Source organism: Struthio camelus, chromosome 2, assembly GCF_040807025.1.
Source record: "Struthio camelus isolate bStrCam1 chromosome 2, bStrCam1.hap1, whole genome shotgun sequence".
NCBI classification, from domain to species: domain Eukaryota; kingdom Metazoa; phylum Chordata; class Aves; order Struthioniformes; family Struthionidae; genus Struthio; species Struthio camelus.
This window is the reverse complement of record NC_090943.1, coordinates 31,450,301-31,469,304: the sequence shown is the minus strand read 5'-3', so window position 1 is coordinate 31,469,304 and position 19,004 is coordinate 31,450,301. Positions and strand designations below refer to the sequence as shown.

The window sequence follows — 19,004 nt, the reverse complement described above, 5'->3', positions numbered from 1 at the left end:
AGGATGAAGTGTCTATATGGTTTTGGATGTGGAAACTGCATACTAATCTCTGACTTACTCATATGTCTGTCCAAACTCATGGGCATTAACAAAATAAACATCTTTTCTCTTTAGCATACAGTAAGCCTATGGAAAAACTTTCATTTGCTTTGAGAATCTACACTATACTTTTCAGCATCTGCTACATGAAATACGTTTTTTAAAAATCCACTATTTAGCACCAGTTATCATACATAACAACATGAATTACTATGACTCTGACCTTTAGGAAGAAGTTCTATTTTAATCAAAAAGATAAACAAAACATTCTGCCTATAAATTCAAAAGTAAAAAACACTTAATGTGGCTTCTACTCCCCTGCTGACATCATTATGTCACCCAAACACCAAATACTTCATTTTAACAAAATTGACAAATATTGTCAACCGTTGATATCACAACTGAGTAAAAGAAAGTAAATGTTCACCTGGTGATGTCTGTGCAGGCAAATTTATTATACAAAAACCCAAACTGCCACTTCTCCCACCTTTTACCCATACTTTTTAACACTTAAAAAAAAAAAAAAAAACTTTAACACTGACTACCTATGAGTAAGAAAAGATTTTGAACTAGCTATCTTCATGCAACATTTCTACTTAATCCGGATTTTTTCTGAATGGCCATCAGTTCACCTGTTTCATGAAACAGTTTGCACAAAATGAACTATGCAAACACTGTGAAGAAACTTTCTTTACCATACCTACTACCAAACAGCTTCCTTTCAGCAGGAAGCATTCACTTCTCTCACTCTCATGTTATTACATAAACTATAAAACACATTGCTTTGACAAACTATTTTGCAGAATTCATCAAGTCTCCACATATACCAGGGGAATACAGTGATATAAACAGTTTGTCAGATGTATTTATTTTTGTTTATATTGTAGGGCTAGTGCATAGAACTTATATTTACTGTATTTAACTTCAAATTAAGCATTTCTGTGAAGACCACGCCTTCAAGCCACATACTAATACAAAAATGCTACATAAACAGCAGCCCCTCAAAAGATGCAAAATGTTTCCTTTCTTGGGAAACATAGGAAATTCTGAAAGGATTAGGACAGCCATCATTAACAAACTGAAAAATGTGTAAAATTTAAGAGAGAGATTAGCAAAAACAGCATTACTTTTCCTGAAGTACATTCCAGCCCTAACACATTATTGCATCTATGGTGACGTTCTCAGGTGTTCAGATTACTATAATTAACAGTATATTGTTTAACTACTACAAATGTCCATCGTATATTGAAGATTGTCATCAAACTTCTTTGAAAAGGTGAAATATCCAAAGTTCTCATCTGGCTTTCCAGAAAGAGAGGCAAATGACACAATGCATCATACGAGAGAAAGACTGAAAACTAATGTAATACCTAATGTCAGAGGAAAGTGCAAAGGAAAGAACAAAAACTTAAAAAAAAAAAAAAAAGCTGTACTGGGGAATGATCATACAAAATAGAACAAGAAACCTTCTTAGGATATCACACATGCCCAAGGGAGTATTAACAATACTCAAGGAATTTTTAACACACATTAATCTTTCCTTAAAAGCCTCCAGTGACAGAGGTTGCTCAACTTAGCAATCATCTCTAGCACAACTATTCTTACTGTTAAAAAAAAAAAACTTTCTGTTGCCTATCCTAAATCCTCTCACTACAAAATAAGACTTATTTTTGGTCTAACCAGAGTCAAAGAACAGCTGCTTTTTTTTTCTCCTTTGCAGCAACTTCTCTTTTCATCATCTCCCTATGAATTTAGATTGGTTCGAAGACATGGATTCTCCAAAGTAAAAAAGCCAACTATTTTAACCCGTATTCTTCAGTTGTCTCCTGCAGTCCTCTTACCATTCCTTTGGCTTTCTTTGGAATCTGTCTACGTGGTTTTTGAACAGTGGTGCCTATATGTGGACAGAATACACTAGCTGAGGCTTCTCCAAGGCTGAGGTATAAATCAGGAGGATTATTTTTATGACATTAAACGTGAGACCTCTCTTTGCATATCTCAGTTATAATCAGTTCAATTCATGATCTCTTTGTGATATACACAGTCCTACATATCTTCTTTTTTGAAGATGGATATCCCCCACCTACTATCTTAATTATGCACTAAACATAATAATTTGCCTTTTGCTTTTCTGCATATTTTTTTCTAGAAGCTTTCCTAAAATTTCCTTTTTAATTCTAACCCTGTGATCCCTCACATCACATGGGTGTCACCTGCAAACGTAACCAAGCTCTTTACTCCAGCAGCTACAACACTAAAACAAAAATTAAGAAAAATATAATAATGAATCCAGGACAGATCTGAGTGGAACCCAGTGAGTGGAACATTATTCCAATTCGACAGTGAATCCATAATAACTAGTCTGCTTTTCTAATCAGCTCTATGCATATTTTTTACTGTAGTTCAATTAGCGGCATAGTCCCCTAGCTTACTTAGCAGAATGTCACATGAAAAATATTTTAGAAGTCTTACGAGAGTCAAGATAGCTTACATTTTTCGTTTCTCTCCCACCCATAATGCCTATACTACCCTAGCTTAATAACTGACCATACATCACAGTACATATCATTTTCTAGAGATTTTTTTTAAATTCAGCACTAAGTACAGGCACTGTTCTTCTTGTTAGCACAATGTCCGGATGTAACTTCCTAGTGTACTTCACAGTACTGGAAAAAATGATTACTAAATTTAGTCTTTTTTTTCTAAAATACATTCATGTATTCTTAAAAACTGAATTCCTGAATGAAGGACTCTTTCCTAGTGCACGTTTCTTTATTTTAAAGGCGTCCTTGTGTGCCTTGCCAATACAGAACAGTAAGCATTTATGAAATAGTTTAGACACAAATCTTATTCTGACATCGTCCCTCCCCCTTTTTAAAATAAAACGACGTGATAGACATCAGGTTAATTTTATTTAATATAATATCCAAACATGAAATGCCCTAGTAAGATATGACTTGTAGGTAAGTATACACAAACTTGTATATTTCTCCTATTATTTATTACAGCATATAGTTTCTTTCTTGATTTAAGGTTAAAAAATACTTTCAAATGGAAACGTGCCTTGATAGATGACAAAACCCACCATATCTCAAGAAATTCAAAGATTATACGTTGTAAAGTTACAAGCATGATTGCACTTGAGCAGAATTTTTCCAAGCAAGTTCAAGATGAAACGATGAAGATGTCAATACACTGCTACTGTAGATTTAAGAACTGGATCAGTACCGCTTGTAGATCAAAATACTATCTCTGCATCTACCAGGATATATATGGACGAAGACGAAGATCTCAGCTGTCATGCTGTGTGATCACTTCTTCATTCCTTTCCCAACTTATATAACAATTTCATATTTATATTGTGAGGAAATAAGGTTGTCCTGAACATTGCCAGAGAAGTAAGCCAAATAAACAATCTCTGCATATACTCAGATTTTTCTTTTCCTTAATAGTGATCCAGAAAACAATATAGATAAGGTTCTATTCACTCAAAGGTCCAAGTGAGAAACAATTAGTCCATACTAATAAGCACAAAATCAATTCTTCTGTGGCAAATCTATTACTTTAGAATAGTAAGTTTCAAGTGTTTTACAAGTCTCTTATTATCACTGTACTGAACATTTTCATAGGAAACAATCCTTTTTACATTAAGGTCTATGTACAACACGGTGTTTTATATAGAAATGTTCTTATTAAACTGCATATAAGTAGAGCAGCAGGCTGATGGCAAACTGTTGCTTATTTCATTCAGTATCACCAAACGCACAATATTTAAGTCCCACATGCTTCTATCACTCTTCAGTGAATCCAAGTATTGCATAACATCATTTGCCAAGGAAGCACAGGGGAAAAAGACATTAAATTAATAGGACAATTCTGACAAGACATTTATCCGGGATTTTTCAACAATGTACATATGATATGTTCCTGATTAGTGCAAAAAAAAAGGCAGGCAAATTAACTACCGTGTCAGTCCAAATAACAAACCAGTCAATTACATTCTATCCAAGCCTGACAAGCAAACTCAACTTTTTGTCATAATAAGCTTATGGTAGAGATAGGATAGCTGTTCTCCTTTACTTTAGGTACTCTATTGAGAGCTTTTTCCATATTTTAAAATCATATTATAAAAGAGGTTTCCAGGATTGCCTCCGAGGATGAGTTGTGGCAGAGTTGTGTCTCATGAAGGGTATCTACACAGTAAAGTGATAAGAAAAAAATATTAACATTGAAAGATCATAGCAGCTCTGCTCTGTCTTATGAAACATTTTAACCCCACACTAGGTTCAAGCAACTTGTATGGTCAGATCCAAATAGTACAGGAGACTCATACCAAACTTCTAAGAGTCTCTATGTGTCAAAACATAAAACTGAGTTGCATTAAGTATAGCATCCTTTGGACTTTTTGCTCAGTACAGCTCAAAGAACAAGGGTAGTCCATCTCAAGACAGATAAAAGATAACTTCCTTTTTTTTTTTTTTTTAATCATAATAGCAACAACTTAATACAGGTAGGCTTGATTATACAAGCTAGCGTTTCCTTCATTTTGAAACCCTCATAGAAGTAGCCATGGAATCGACTACATGATGAGCACAAACAACTTGTGTACTGTGTTACAGCTTAAAAATGTGTTTGTTTTTACAGAATAGCATTGGAAAAAAATAAGACAGGCTTTATGACATATTAAGTGAGGGTTTTTTCAAAATTGAGCTTGCTAGTTCAGTACATGAAAATGCTTTAGCCGTTTCTAAAACAATGTCTTCTTTCAAGTCTTTAGAGCATTCCCCAAGAGACGCTTACATGTTCTTCCTTTCCTTCTTGTACTTCTTGTCTTTTGATAATGACCTTCACGACATATGTGCTAAACTATTTTGAAAGATGTACTTTTTGTTTTTTGAAATAAATACAATTTTAAAGGGCTTTGTTCACCACATTTAACCTCGTTAAACTGCTTCCTATAAAGGAAATTAATGGAAAAAACCCTGATTGCTCTCTGACATTTTCAGGAGGAAAAAAATCAGTGTTGCCTTTGAGCTGTGCTGGCACATCAAATCTACATCAGTTTTCAAAGAAAGACCTCTATAAAGTTTACACTGCACTTTTTTTATTTTCTGCTTTGAAATTTATTAAAGTAGAATTGTAAATAAAGAGAAATTCTAAACTGCTGTCATACTTTCATAAAATAAAAAACTACAATTTGCCAACTTTTTTTTTCCAAGAAAACTGAACAAAAGCTGAGTTGCAGATCAGAAATTCTTTTAGCAGTCATCTTATGACAATCCACAGCTAGTGCAACTGGTCTTGTTCTGATCACCTCAGAGTGGATTAGGTTCCATGAAGGGTTGCATCATCTTTCTTGCGACTCAAGACAAGCCCAGGATTTTTGTGCCATCATTGCCCTCTCAACAATATGGGTAGCTGCAAACGTACCATCTGAGTGAGATCATCAAAGCATGATGGGCTATGATGTCTCTGGGCTAGTAAGGGCTGGAGATGAATATAGTGATACACATCTTAAAAATGAGTTTTTATTTATATTTCTCATTATGAGTATTAGAAACAAACTTCATAGTTGAGCTAATACAATAATAAGTTAAATTGTAACAATAAGCTCACAAACGAAAAATCACTGAAAGCAAAATAATGCTCACAGTAGCGAACTCTAACGATAGAGCAAACCCAATAACCTATTTTTGGTAGTCTTATCTTTTTAGATTGCAAAAACAGAGGCATGGAATAGGAAGCACAAACAGCCTATACCTTTACAAGCAATTTCTATAACAGTTCTTTAGATTGCCAGATATTTTTAAGGAAATTATAATATTTACTAATATTTTTAAGGGAATTTACTTTTGAATTGGTTAGACAATGTTTCCATTTGTATTATTTTTAAAATTTGACTTGACACCATTTATTTTACAAATTCGGGGTTATCTTCACCCCTCTCACCTCCAAAGCACTATTTAGTTTAAAAAAAAAAAAAAAAAAGTAACTACTTCTACATACAGCTCAAACTAGCAACAGATTGGTAAAAAGAGAAGACAAAGGAATATAAATGGATAAATACAACTGCTTTCTGTAGTTTGTAAACCACAAACTCAACTGATAACTGATTTTGGGAAACTATGTACTAACATTTCTTCTTGGAATTCTTACACTGTGACTTCCTCCTCCAGTTCTATTCTCATCTTTTGCATTTTTCCAGTCACCTCTTCCATTTCCCAACCTTCGCTGACTCAAAGAACCAGTCCCATTACTATGCATGTTTAAAAACTTCCTTGCACTTACTAAATTACAATCAAATCCACTATAAAGGTCTTACATTAAACTGAGCCGCCCATATATCCATTCTAATTTCTATTGACTGCAGTACCCAGAGCTGCCTGGAATACCTGAAATTGCATTTCCACCCTTAGCTGGGAAAAGGATTTACCCAGCACAAAAATCTAAAATAAACAGTGGGCAGAAGTGAACAGCTTTCCTATCTTTCCTAACAGTAGATGGAGCAACCAGCAGCTAGAAAAAAGCATCATAAATAGTGGAGTATGAGGTGTTTTCAACAAGGAAGTTTTCAATTGCATTATTTTCTCCTTTAGAAGAATTGTTCTCTGCTGACTCTCCTTTATTCCAGAACCGAAAGAACTATGAGTCATTTTCCTTCAAGTTCTCTCACTCTGCCCCTAATCACATATGGCCACATCTGCTCCCTCTTCCTCAGTTTAGTAAACAATATGCCATGGGAGTCCTTGTGCAAATTTCCTTTTGAAAGGAATTTATAGCACAAGAAATTCCCAAATTATTTCGATATTTTCCAGTGGAAGTGCCAAAGACCCTCTTCATCTGTGTAACAGTTATTGAAAAGTGATTGTAAACAAATATAAAGTTTATGTTAGCAGGTTTGATCCTTGTTCTTTTAGCCATTTTCATACTTGCTTTCACCACTGTAAATACCTCCTAGGAGAACAGTGGTTTTGTTTGCTAACTGGACACCAGTGGAATACATTTGCAACCATAATGTAAGTTTAGTTTATCTTCACAGGTTTGAAGGAAGATAAACAGCTTCAACATACCTTATAAATTCTAAATCATTAGGACTCATACACCTTCTAACTCCGTAAAGCCTAAAAAGGTATTTGAGCAGGTGGGGGTCGTGGAGAAAAGTTTACTCCAATGAGATAAGGTAATAACAAAAGACAAGGAAAATGGAGCTTTTCAACTACAGGGAAAATGCTGACCAAGAGCAAGTATCATTTTGGAAGGTAATGAACAAACCAAACCAACTGAAGGGGATATAAGTAATATGCATTTTTTAAACTCAGGCTACTTAAGATACACCTCTTGATCTCAGGAGTACCTATGTGTACCTACAACTCCATTAAGTGGATGAATGTTACAGAGCTCTTCAGTTAAAAAAAAAAAAAAAAAAAGGATGTGTGTCTTCTTCTTAGATTACTGAGATTCTTCTCAGTATTGATCAAGTTATAAACATTAACAAATGTTTCCTGAATGGTTTCAAAATTCTACTTGCTAATACATACAATGAGCAGACTGGAAAAAGTCCATCTGCAGCATAGAAGCATAGAACACCATAGCATCTAAGGTATCATTAGAATAGAAAAGTTTTGCTAATAAGTGCCACCCTAGAGTATAAATAATGACCTTGAGAGGTGGTCACTGTATAAACATGTTGACTAAAGTAAACAAAGCTGACTAACAGCAGTCTTGATTTACAGAATTTTGTGCTCTAAATATTATTATATCCTATCCACTTTAAAACAAGTGAAGCACACATTTTCAAACTGTTTCAAAGCTGAGAATAAACCATATATCCTATACAAAAGGTTAAATAAAATATTGATATCAGATATGTGAAATGACTTCCTTCAGTATTCGAAGTGTCACCTTCCTTCATTCTGCAATGTCTTTGTGAATACATACTTCAGAGAACTCATGGGGAAAAAAAATCAGTCAATACACTCAATACTCTACATGAAACCCAGGTTTCTCTTTTAAGAGACTGCATTTATAGACCTTGTCACAACAAGGTCCTTGATATTATCGAAGCAATTTCAAGATGCTTTAATCATTGGCAAAACTCAGTAACCTGACAAGACAAATTTGGGTCAGGAAGATTTCAGTAACTTGAAAGGAAGGTTATTGACTGATGTAATTTCATTTGGATGTGACTGAATCCAATTGATCTGGTTTTTGCAATGCATATCTTCCTTCTGCAGCTGTCTCTATCTGATTCAGCGTGCAAGTGCAAGGAGTAACTATCCCTTTCCACTCAAAGCAAAACTCCTCCTTCCTCTTGCTATTATTTAGAATGAGCATGTGAGAGCATTTTCAAGTATAATCTCCCTACTCACTCTAAGAAAAAAAATGTACTCAACTGAACACTAAACTAGGAATTTATCCAAATCTGGTAGTTGCTACCATATTAAGTAGTTATAAAAATAGGTAGTGGAACATATGCTTTTTTGTATTATCTAACAAACTACTGAGTTAAGGCTTGCATAATATGAGGTCGTATGATAGCATGAAGTTAATTCTCAGTCCGGAGTAAATCTACACCAAGTAATGTAATCTACACTGAAACAGACTGCAACACTTCCAGTTTAGAATTTCACAGAATGTTTATCTGTTTACTGAATGACTAATGACTGCAATATAAATTCTAAATGTATATCCTAAAAGCTGCTTTAAAAAGGTGTTAGTTCCAAAAGAAATGGAGCCTTTTATGGAATTTCAAAAAGAAATGCAGCCTTCTACAAAACAGAATTTTATATTTAACAAAAATATTTGTAAATACTAAACTGATTTTCAATCTCCCTTTTTAATGATTAATCATGATATTCCTCAATACTATGACACAGAACAAATTTATCACTGGAACAGTAGTATAATTAAGCCAAGAGTAACCATGTGGTAATGTCAGTAAGATAAGATACAGTTAAAATTGTCTTGAAATAGTGGAATTCACAAGCTTAGAGCATCTTCTCAAAAATAATGACTCTACCACATGCTCAGTTTTTCTTCAGTTCCTATATTATCTTGGTTTTGAAAGCCAACAGATGGGAAATTTCATTAAAGACCTATCTTCTGACAGCAAAGTTTCATGTTATGTTCAATTATTTCACGCAATAAGATGGATTTAACATGTAAAAAAGTCAAACCAACAAAACAAAAAGCAAAAGCAGTGTAAGCACTGAAATTCAAAAAGCTATTTTACCTATGCAAGTATACACAAATTTCATTTACAGAGTATCTTAATTTTGAATGCTGTGAATATTGATCTTGTAAATCTAAACATTATGTTTCTTAAAAAGTTAATATATCTTCTTTAAAATATTTGATAAAATCTTTCTGATCTCCTACTTAAGTAGATTTATGATTTGAAAAATAAAACTGCTTCACAGGAAAGCCATCTGGTATATAATCTTCACACGGGGTTTTTTCCCTTTCTTTTTCTTTTGCGTTCAGGAAGATGCGATTAAATGAAATAATTAGGATGACATTTGCGCCGCAGAGGTACCTTGGGTTTTATTCACTCATTTTCTATTGTCTGGGCACACAAAAAACATGTTTGTCCAGTTAAAAATGGCGAGCTGGCTTAGACATCAAAACCTGCAAGCTGTCCTCTGATAATCTAATTAACAATGAAAATAGAGCTAAAAATCAACAGAGATCTGGTAGTCCTTGAGGGCCTTCCCAACTTGTATCTCAGAAGATAATACAAGCTCTGTCGTAATACAGCTTGCATGTCCAACCTATGTATTTTAACATTTTAAGAGTTTTGTTATAAGAGTTATACTATCTATAGTGGCAGGAACATTCACACTGCTCTGAAGCAGCCTGCTGTCTAGATATGCCTGCAGAAAATCCACAATATAACCCCCCGCATCAACTGCTTTGCTTTTCCCCTAAACTAGGCCAAAAATGCTTTGGATGCTGGTGATGGTAACAGTAGTTAAACTATATCTTCCCAGCAAAGTTGTCTTCCATAAAGAGTGTGCAATAAGGACTTAATCTATCAGTAGTCATCAAAATTGAAATCAGCATAGACTCAAGGAAAACGTTCCAATTTTATATACTATACAATTTCTTTGTTTGAGTACTCTGACTGTAACTGAATTTCTGTTATTACGAGTACTGTCATTGGTCTTTTCTAAGTGTTATGTAAATATACTTGTATATTTATATAGCTTGTATTGGAAACAAAAATCAAAATTTCTTTCAAACATATAACTGTGGCTTTATTTTTATTATTAAGAGATATCGTGGGAAATACTGTAATTAACAAAGTTACATGAATAATATAATGAATTAGACTGTTATATTGACTTAATACAAGAAAGCTGAACAAATGAATCTTTTCCTAATCAAAGGATAGCCTGAAAGATATGAGAAGTGGAAAGCACAATTTTTCCCCATTTCAATATTCTAAAAAAGGAGATCTTAAAATATTGATGAAAAATGGAAGATACTTAAAAGATGGATGAAATATGACAAATATTGATGACACTTATTTGGACATATTTCTGAAGCTTCAATAACTTTTTCTTATATTGACCTTTATTCTTAGGTATGAACATAAACCAATTAGAACGTCTTGTGCGCCTTCAACATGTTAAAATGTAAATATCACTACCAGAGTCCCATGAAGGGGTCAAGGTAGCAATTCCGGTTTCCAGCTCAGCTACTCTAATAAGCGTATGTCTAATAATAAGTATGAGCTGTTGTCCCACTGTAGGTAACAGGCCTTACATGACTACCTTCGCCTGCTCAATCTAAAATACAGATTCAGGGCGAACAGATGGGTAACGTATTTCTTTTTCCTTCAAGAAATGTATAATGTTTTTTTCTTCTGAGAAGGGCACTACTAGAAACCTTGAAAATGTCAGTGTTACAGTGAGCCATTTTAGAATATAAAGCATGACATGTAAACTGTTTAACAAACCACTGTACTTCATAACACAGTTCACAATCTGTGATACAGTTATTGCAATGACAGTGAAATACACACGTAGGATCAAGTTTTAATCTTTTCCAGTTAAACTATAAATAATGATATTACTAAAACCTTATTGTTTATTGTTAACATCATGTCCACAGAACAAAAGAATGTTTAAGTGCAGTCTCTTATCATTGCTAAGATACAAAAATTACAGAAGAGTTTACTGCTTCATCATGACCACTATGAAAGGCTGTATCATGACACCAGAAAAGGAGACCTTGGCTTGTTGAAGGAACTGCTAGAGAGAATCCCATGAGTAGATACTATGAAAGGGAATGATATCAAGTGAGAGAGAGTTGATTTTCAAAAGACAAAGTATTCAGAGCTCAGAAACACACCATCCCATTATGAAGGAGATGAGGAATTTCAGCAGAAGAACAGCTTGGCTAACCAAGAAGCTTCTTACTGAAGTAAATATGCAAAAGGAAAACATATAAGAAATGGAAAAAAGGGAACTGGAAAGCAAAAACCCAGAGGGACCTAGAACTCCAGTGAGGAACATAACGGGTAACGAAAGGAAATTCCACAAGAATGTTAGCAGTGAAAGGAAGTTCAGAGAAAATATGGATTGAATAGTGACAGATAATACAGAAGAGACAGATGTACTTGATGCCTTTTTACTCAAGGCCTCATTCTTCACAGTCAAAACCTACTCTCAGACTTCCATGCATACCAGCATGATTTAGGAAGGAAGAAAACAGCTGACAGCAGGAAAGGAGCAATTCCAGGTCTACTCAAGAGGGGCTGTGTTCAAATCCATGCGGCTAGACAGGATTATCCAGTCCTTCCCAAAGTGCTGCGTGATACAACTGTGAGGGTCCTTTCTAAGATCTAAGAAAAATCGTGGAAATCAAGACAGACCCCTGACAAATAGCATAATACTAATGACATGTCCATCTTTAGAAAAGGCAGTAAGTAGGATCAAGGAAATCATAGGCCAGTCAGCCTTGCCTCTTTCTCAGATAGATCGATGAGCACATCATCTTAGGAGTCATTTTGTAACATGTGAAGGACAAGAAAGTAACACAGAGCAGCCAGTAAAGATCTACCAAGGGCATATCACGTTTGACCAACCTCATTGCCTTCTATGCTGAAATGACTGGCTACATGAACGAGGGAAGAGTCATGGTAGCAACATACTTTTACTTTAGAGTAACGCTTTTCAAACAGTCTCCTAAAGCATTGTCATTACTAAGTTAAATACAAGGCTGGATGAATGGGTTGAAAGCCAGCTAGACTGCTGGGCTCAAAGAGCAGTAGACCAGAGCCTGAGCTCTAGATAGCATCTAATAACAAGCAAAGACCTCTAGCGGTTCATTTTTGGGCTAATATCATCCAATACTTTCCTCAAAGATTGCAACAATTAGACAAACATTCACTTGAACGACATTTGTGAACGACACTCAGTTAGGAAGGGTGGTTGAAACACTGAACAGTAAATTTCAATTCAACAGCTCCTTGAGAAATTTGTCTAGACCAGAAGAACCTCATGAAGTTGCTCAGGAAGTGTGGAATTTTGCACGAGGATAGAATCAGTACTGAGAACCAGCTGGTTGAGTAACAGCCCTGCTAAAACAGACCTGGAGGTTAAAGTGAATGCCAGACTTGGTATGGTTCAACAGAAGCATATATTCAATATTCAATATATTCATCAATGACCTGGAGGAAGGGACAGAGTGCACCCTCAGCAAGTTTGCTGATGATACTAAACTGGGGGGAGAGGCTAACACACCAGAAGACTGTGCTGCCATTCAGAGGGACCTGGACAGGCTGGAGAGCTGGGCGGAGAGGAACCTCATGAAGTTCCACAAAGGCAAGTGCAAGGTCCTGCACCTAGGCAGGAAGAATCCCATGCACCAGGACAGGCTGGGGGCTGACCTGCTGGAAAGTAGCTCTGCAGAGAAGGACCTGGGAGTGCTGGTGGACAACAAGTTAAACATGAGCCAGCAGTGTGCCCTTGTGGCCAAGAAGGCCAATGGTATCCTGGGGTGCATTAGGCAGAGTGTTGCCAGCAGGCGGAGGGAGGTGATCCTCCCCCTCTACTCAGCCCTGGGGAGGCCTCACCTGGAGTCCTGTGTCCAGTTCTGGGCTCCCCAGTACAAGAGAGACATGGAGCTACTGGAGAGAGCCCAGCGGAGGGCTACCAAGATGATGAGGGGACTGAAGCATCTCTCCTATGAAGGAAGGCTGAGAGAGCTGGGCCTGTTCAGTCTAGAGAAGAGAAGACTGAGAGGCGATCTCATCAACGTGTATCTGAAGGGGGAGTGTCAAGAGGATGAGGCCAATCTCTTCTCTGTGGTGCCCAGCAACAGGACAAGAGGCAACGGGCAGAAACTGAACCACAGGAAGTTCCATCTGAACCTGAGAAAAAACTTCTTCACTGGGAGGGTGACAGAGCATTGGAACAGGCTGCGCAGAGAGGTAGTGGAGTCTCCTTCGCTGGAGATATTCAAAACCCGTCTGGATGCGATCCTGGGCAATATGCTCTAGGTGACCCTGCTTGAGCAGGGAGGTTGGACTAGATGATCTCCAGAGGTCCCTTCCAACCTAAACGATTCTGTGATTCTGTGAAGCAGGACCAACAAATCAAGGGAGGTTATTCTTCCCCTCTGCTCAGGGCTGATGAGGCTGCACTTAAAATGCAATGTGCAGTTTTGGGCCAACCAATTCAAGACAGATGTTGAGAAAACAGAGAGTCCACTTAACAGTTACCAAGATGGCAGGGGGCCTAAAGCTTATGACCTGTGAGGAGAGGTTAAAGGAGCCGGCCTTATTTAGTCTGGAAAAAAAAGAATGCTAAGGGGAAACAATCCAACTGCAAGCCCCAACCACTTGAAAGGCAGTTACAGAGTGCAGCCAAACTGTTCTCAGTAAAAAATGATGATAGCACAAGGACTAGCAGCAACAAGCTGTATTTAGCAGGTTCAGACTGCATATTAGGAAAAGCTTTTTCAATATGAGGGGTAGTGCAGCAGTAGGACAGGTTGCAGAGTGAGCTAGCAATCTCCATTTCTAGAGGCATTCAAGACTCAGCTAATCACAGCCACAGATGACCTGCTCTAAGGCTGATTGCTCCTGTTGTGAGAGGGACATAGGACTATATGACCATCAGAGGTCCTTTCCAACCAACCTTTACATGACTAACTTTCTCTCCTTCTACAGTTAAGTCCTGAATGACCTAACAATTCCAGATAACACAAAGGGAAGGAATTATCTGTCAGACCTATACAATGGCAAAGAGTCAGGAAGAAGCAGTGGGGTTGGACTAGATCGTCTGTAAGGTCCCTTCCAAACTCACCCAACCTGTGATTCTGAAGAGCTGGCAGATCTGCAACTGACTGTATGGGAAACAGACTAGCAAGAAATTATGATAACTTGTTCCAGATATTCTAGAAACTTTCATTTCAGGTGTTACGAGTAATCCTTACATATCAGTTTCATTCCTATGATCAGGATGGCAGCTATGTGGAAAAAAAACGTGATGATCAGTATCTGCATCAGTAATGGACTTCCATCAGTTACAAGGAACAGTAAGAAATTCCCTTCTAAGTTCTCCTGTAGACAGTGTCCGACTGTCTACACGCCGATACAAAACTTCTAAGACGTTTCCAAAATTGATTTATAATCAGTCTCAGTGTTCAGAAATAGTAAAACTTTGTGCCCCGATGCCATTTTAACTTTGACTGAAAGGTGACTTTATAACCTACAGAAACCCAGACAGCAGAAACATTTTGCCCAGTAAAAGCCAAAAAAAAGGAAAAAGGTTATGCAAATAATTTTTACAGCTGGGAGCACATCTAAGCATATTTGTAGCCATCATAATAAAAAACAGGAAAATCAGTATTATTCACGTACCTGTACAGCTCTGCAATAAAAAAACTATATGTACGAAACAGCCTAACTAAAAAGTTCTTAGATGCATTCACAGACTACAAAATAAGTCAGGAAAGAAAACTAAGGAGAACATATTGCATTCACTTGCACAGCACATATATATGTATATATTCCTGTATTTTAAAAGATATATCCAAATGACTGGACCTTTTTGTTTTTTTTCTTTTTTGAAAGGCCAGAAAGTTTATTCAAACTGTTCAAATTGATGTAAAGTTATTAGAATTTTCAAGGAAAAAATTTCAAATATTTTCTCTGGAAATTTCATAACTAATTATCAGTCTTGATTTTTAGAATATTCTAAAACAAAAATGAAAAGTCTCTAATGAAAAATAATTAATAGAATAAATATGAAATACCCAAGATAAAACACAGGAATTAAGGTTCTCTTTCAAACTACTCCTGGAGTATGCTATAATTTCTAATTGATTTTTCAAACAAAGCTGTAAGTTAAAGAATATGTACTAAAAATATTTACATTTACATCACAATCCAGCTACATATACAAAAAAACCACACCACCTCTGAAAATAATCATTTAGACAAGCTATTTAGAACAAAATTTGTTAAAATTTATCAGATGCTTTTCTATGCCATGGCTGAAAGCGTGTATGCAAAGAAAATATCAAAATGTCATCCATAAATCAAAAGCAACAACAAAGACTAATTGTAAAACATATAAAAATCTGATAATTAGTAGCATGTAAGGCAATGCCAAAAGCTTGTTAACTGTTTAAGATAGTCTGTTTGTGCAGTTCCGTGCTAAGCATCATATAATCAAATTCCCACTGAATTAAACTATTTCACTATCAGTGAAATAATATATGTACATTGCAACAAGTTTACCTAAACTTTTTTTGCTCCAGCAATAGAAAGGGACCTCAGCAAAAGTATTTCATTATGACAACAATGGAAGTTAAATAAGAGATGTTTTGCACATTTTAAGCAATGTTACTACCACATAAGTGTATTCATGAACGTTAGTTATGAGAGTCCACCAAAACTTAGTAAGACTTACTCACTTGCATTTCTTTATCTTCACCAAATTTGGAAACTATAAACAAAAATATACATCTTTTACGGTTGTGTGCTCCTGACGCACAACGTCATACTTCCTGTAAGAACATACTATTTAGCTACCATCACTCTTCCAGATAACATGAGAACCTGTAGAGTAACTCTAGAAAAGCAACAGACAGGATGTAGCGGAAATATGAGCAAACATCTGATCCCGTTGCAGTCAACAACAAATCCCTTGCTGACTTCAGTTATGCCAGTATCTCACGTACTTTGCCCTTTTTTTTTAATCCGAGCTGCAATGTATAGCTAGACAATGCAATGAACTCAGTTGTTTCCATTTGCCAGATTATATGTGAACAGCTCCACTGAATTCAAAAGGAACATTCAGATGAAACATACACCAAAGTCATGTTTGCACAAACTCAAATTTACTTACACCATTAGAATTGCCATTGAAATAATTTAACATACTACAAGTGAACAAATACATGACTTAGGATGAAACAGAAAACCAAAACAAAATGTAAACTTTATCACAATACCACACCGGGTATGCAGACAACGTTAGGATAATGCAGGGGGAAAAAAAGGCAGCTTTCAAAGATCTTAAAATATTTTTTGAACAGGTGCTCTAACAATAACACAGACTAACAATGGAAATGTGATTTTTTTCTATTTGAATCAAAAGAAGAATTTTTTTTGAAAGGAAAAGAGTATTTTACTTTTAATATACACTCTTATTATATCACTTCTTGTCCATAAAGCCTATGAAAGTGCTTGAATCTGTAACTGTGATAAATTAATTTCTGAAAACCTTCCCTGTTTTGGGGGAATAGAGGAATATGAAAAAATTTTTGTCAACTGAGGCCTAGAATATTTTATCTCTTTCGGAATTAAGTGGTCAAGATAGATGAAAGGTACCATGTAACATCGAAGAAATATTAGAAAACTTAAGCCTTGTAAATACAGCCAAAAAACTTATGGGGGATATCTAATCAATACATATTTGGTTTATTAAGTCATACATCCAACATTTTGCCATATTTAGAATACAGAGTGTTTACAGGTATACAAACTGAATAAATCGTAACTACAACGACATAAGTTATGCTAAATATGGTTTAGTACTGGCTCTTCATTAATTTGTCAGCCGTATCTGTCCTTATCTATTTGGTGTACTTGTACTAGAGACTTTTATATATCACAGAATGATGAACATGAACACACACACAAACATCTGAGAGGTCACCAAGTGTAGCTTGTCTTCTGTGCCTCTCTTAGCTTGAAAGCAATTTCAAGCAGAAGCTGTTTTACAGTACAGTTTAACTCCTATAACACTGCACATGCTGATGCTCAAACTCTTCCATAGGGAAACTAATGAGAGAAGAGAAAAAAAAAAAAAGAGGGCCTGAGGACGACAAAGTCCTTATATGCAAGCCCTTATCACTCTTGTCCAACCATTTTCAGTGTTTTCAAAATAAAGTATCAACATCAAAGTGAACTTTCATAATCATCTTAAAAATCCTCTTCCACCTATACCAATAAAGTAGATGAAAATTTGCTAAGACCCCATTTTTCCATTACTCACTCCCCCTCCAAGCTTCATCGATCCTAATTTACCCTAGCCGTGGTCACTAGCAAACCTCTCTTCCACACAGGCTTCCCATCCTTGACTTCCTCTTCCCAGTTCTTTACAGTTTCGGTGTCTCACCTCCTCAGACCACCATTCACAGATTTTTCTTGTCTCAGTGTCTTTGTCTAAGCTGCCCAACTTCTCTCTGTCAAACCTGGGGCTTGAAAAATCTGCTTATTTTTCTTTCTCTCCATGTCATCTTACCACTGTCTCTCAATTCTATTTCTGCAAATTTACCATCCAAACTCAATTCCTTCTCCAACCCACCAGTCTCAATCCCACCGTCATCTGTATTTGGCTGTCTTTTTCCCCAGACAATCACAGCTCAAGGGTTCAGCTGTCTGTGACCCGCAGCTCCAATTCATACTGCACATCTACTTTGCTTTACCATGAAAATAGTTAAGATGTAAAAGCACAAAAGCCAAAACCATACTAGATAAATCAAAAAATTATTTTTTCTGTTGAATTGAAATGGCATAAGGAAGCGACTCGAGGAAAATACGAACATGAAAACCCTGATAAAAGAATCTGGAGACGGTAAATCAGCAAGATCAAGATCAGCTGTGCCAAGTAACAACAGAGGCTGAAACACGTCCACGTTACTGACGACTGCCTGACCAGCAAAGACTCATCAGGCATCCACACTGGGTGCGATACTTGTATTAAAGTTTAGCCCAGCAGCATGTTAGTCCTCACCATCTACTACATGCTAATAAATAATTGCAGTGTATTCTTGAGTTATGTATATTCCGCTTGCAATCTCTCTATGCATTGCAAAAGGTAAGTAACCCAGAACGGGCAGGGCTACATACTTCCCAAGTTCACTGCCCCATTTTACTCTTCTCATCTAGCATTAGCACTCTGCATTTGAGTCAAACAGACTTCAAATTACCAGTCACTGGCACCATATTTGAGCTCTCTGTTCCACATTCACATCTTGTCTTGGCTTATCTGGTAGCAACTAAATGCTAAGTTACTTAATAAGTAATAACATTACGAAAAATACCATTCTAAAAACATCCACACTTCTGGGGCTGGCAAAGAACACAATATACTCTCAAGCTCCTGAAAAAGGCAACGGCTGTAATACTTAGTAGAAGTACTGCATTTACTTTTTTCAAGTAACATGTTAAGTAACACGTTCATGTGCACTAAACACATTACCGGTTGATGTATTTTGGTTGCCAATAATGTTTTCCACCTTTTCACTTTTATATAAAAACATTAACCTATAAAACCCACCAGCTTCATATAAACATTTCTATGTACAACTAGTCCGAGAAAATGTACTTTAAAATTTTTAATATGGTTCTATTTATACTGAAAATACTATGCTGCTTAAATGAATAATTATTTTCATAGTTTTCATTATTTAAAAAGTTATTTATCACTTCATACACATGG

The 19,004-nt window shown here is 36.1% G+C and overlaps 1 protein-coding gene across 20 annotated transcripts in view; it reads right to left on the bottom strand.

Moving 5' to 3' along the window:
* Positions 1–19,004, bottom strand: part of PHF14 (PHD finger protein 14) — a 171,923-nt gene that overhangs the window by 61,036 nt on the left and 91,883 nt on the right. Inside the window, exon 17 of one of the 20 annotated variants that reach the window (XM_068934977.1) lies at positions 2,933–4,232. The exons of 14 other annotated variants lie outside the window; for them this stretch is intronic. In XM_068934977.1, the coding sequence (XP_068791078.1) occupies positions 4,220–4,232 (13 nt within the window). In that variant the 3' untranslated portion in view covers positions 2,933–4,219. Of the gene's footprint in view, positions 1–2,932; positions 4,233–16,386; positions 17,342–19,004 lie in introns of those variants that run through there. 5 more of the 20 variants (XM_068934973.1, XM_068934972.1, XM_068934976.1 and 2 more) reach the window with 5 other exon arrangements.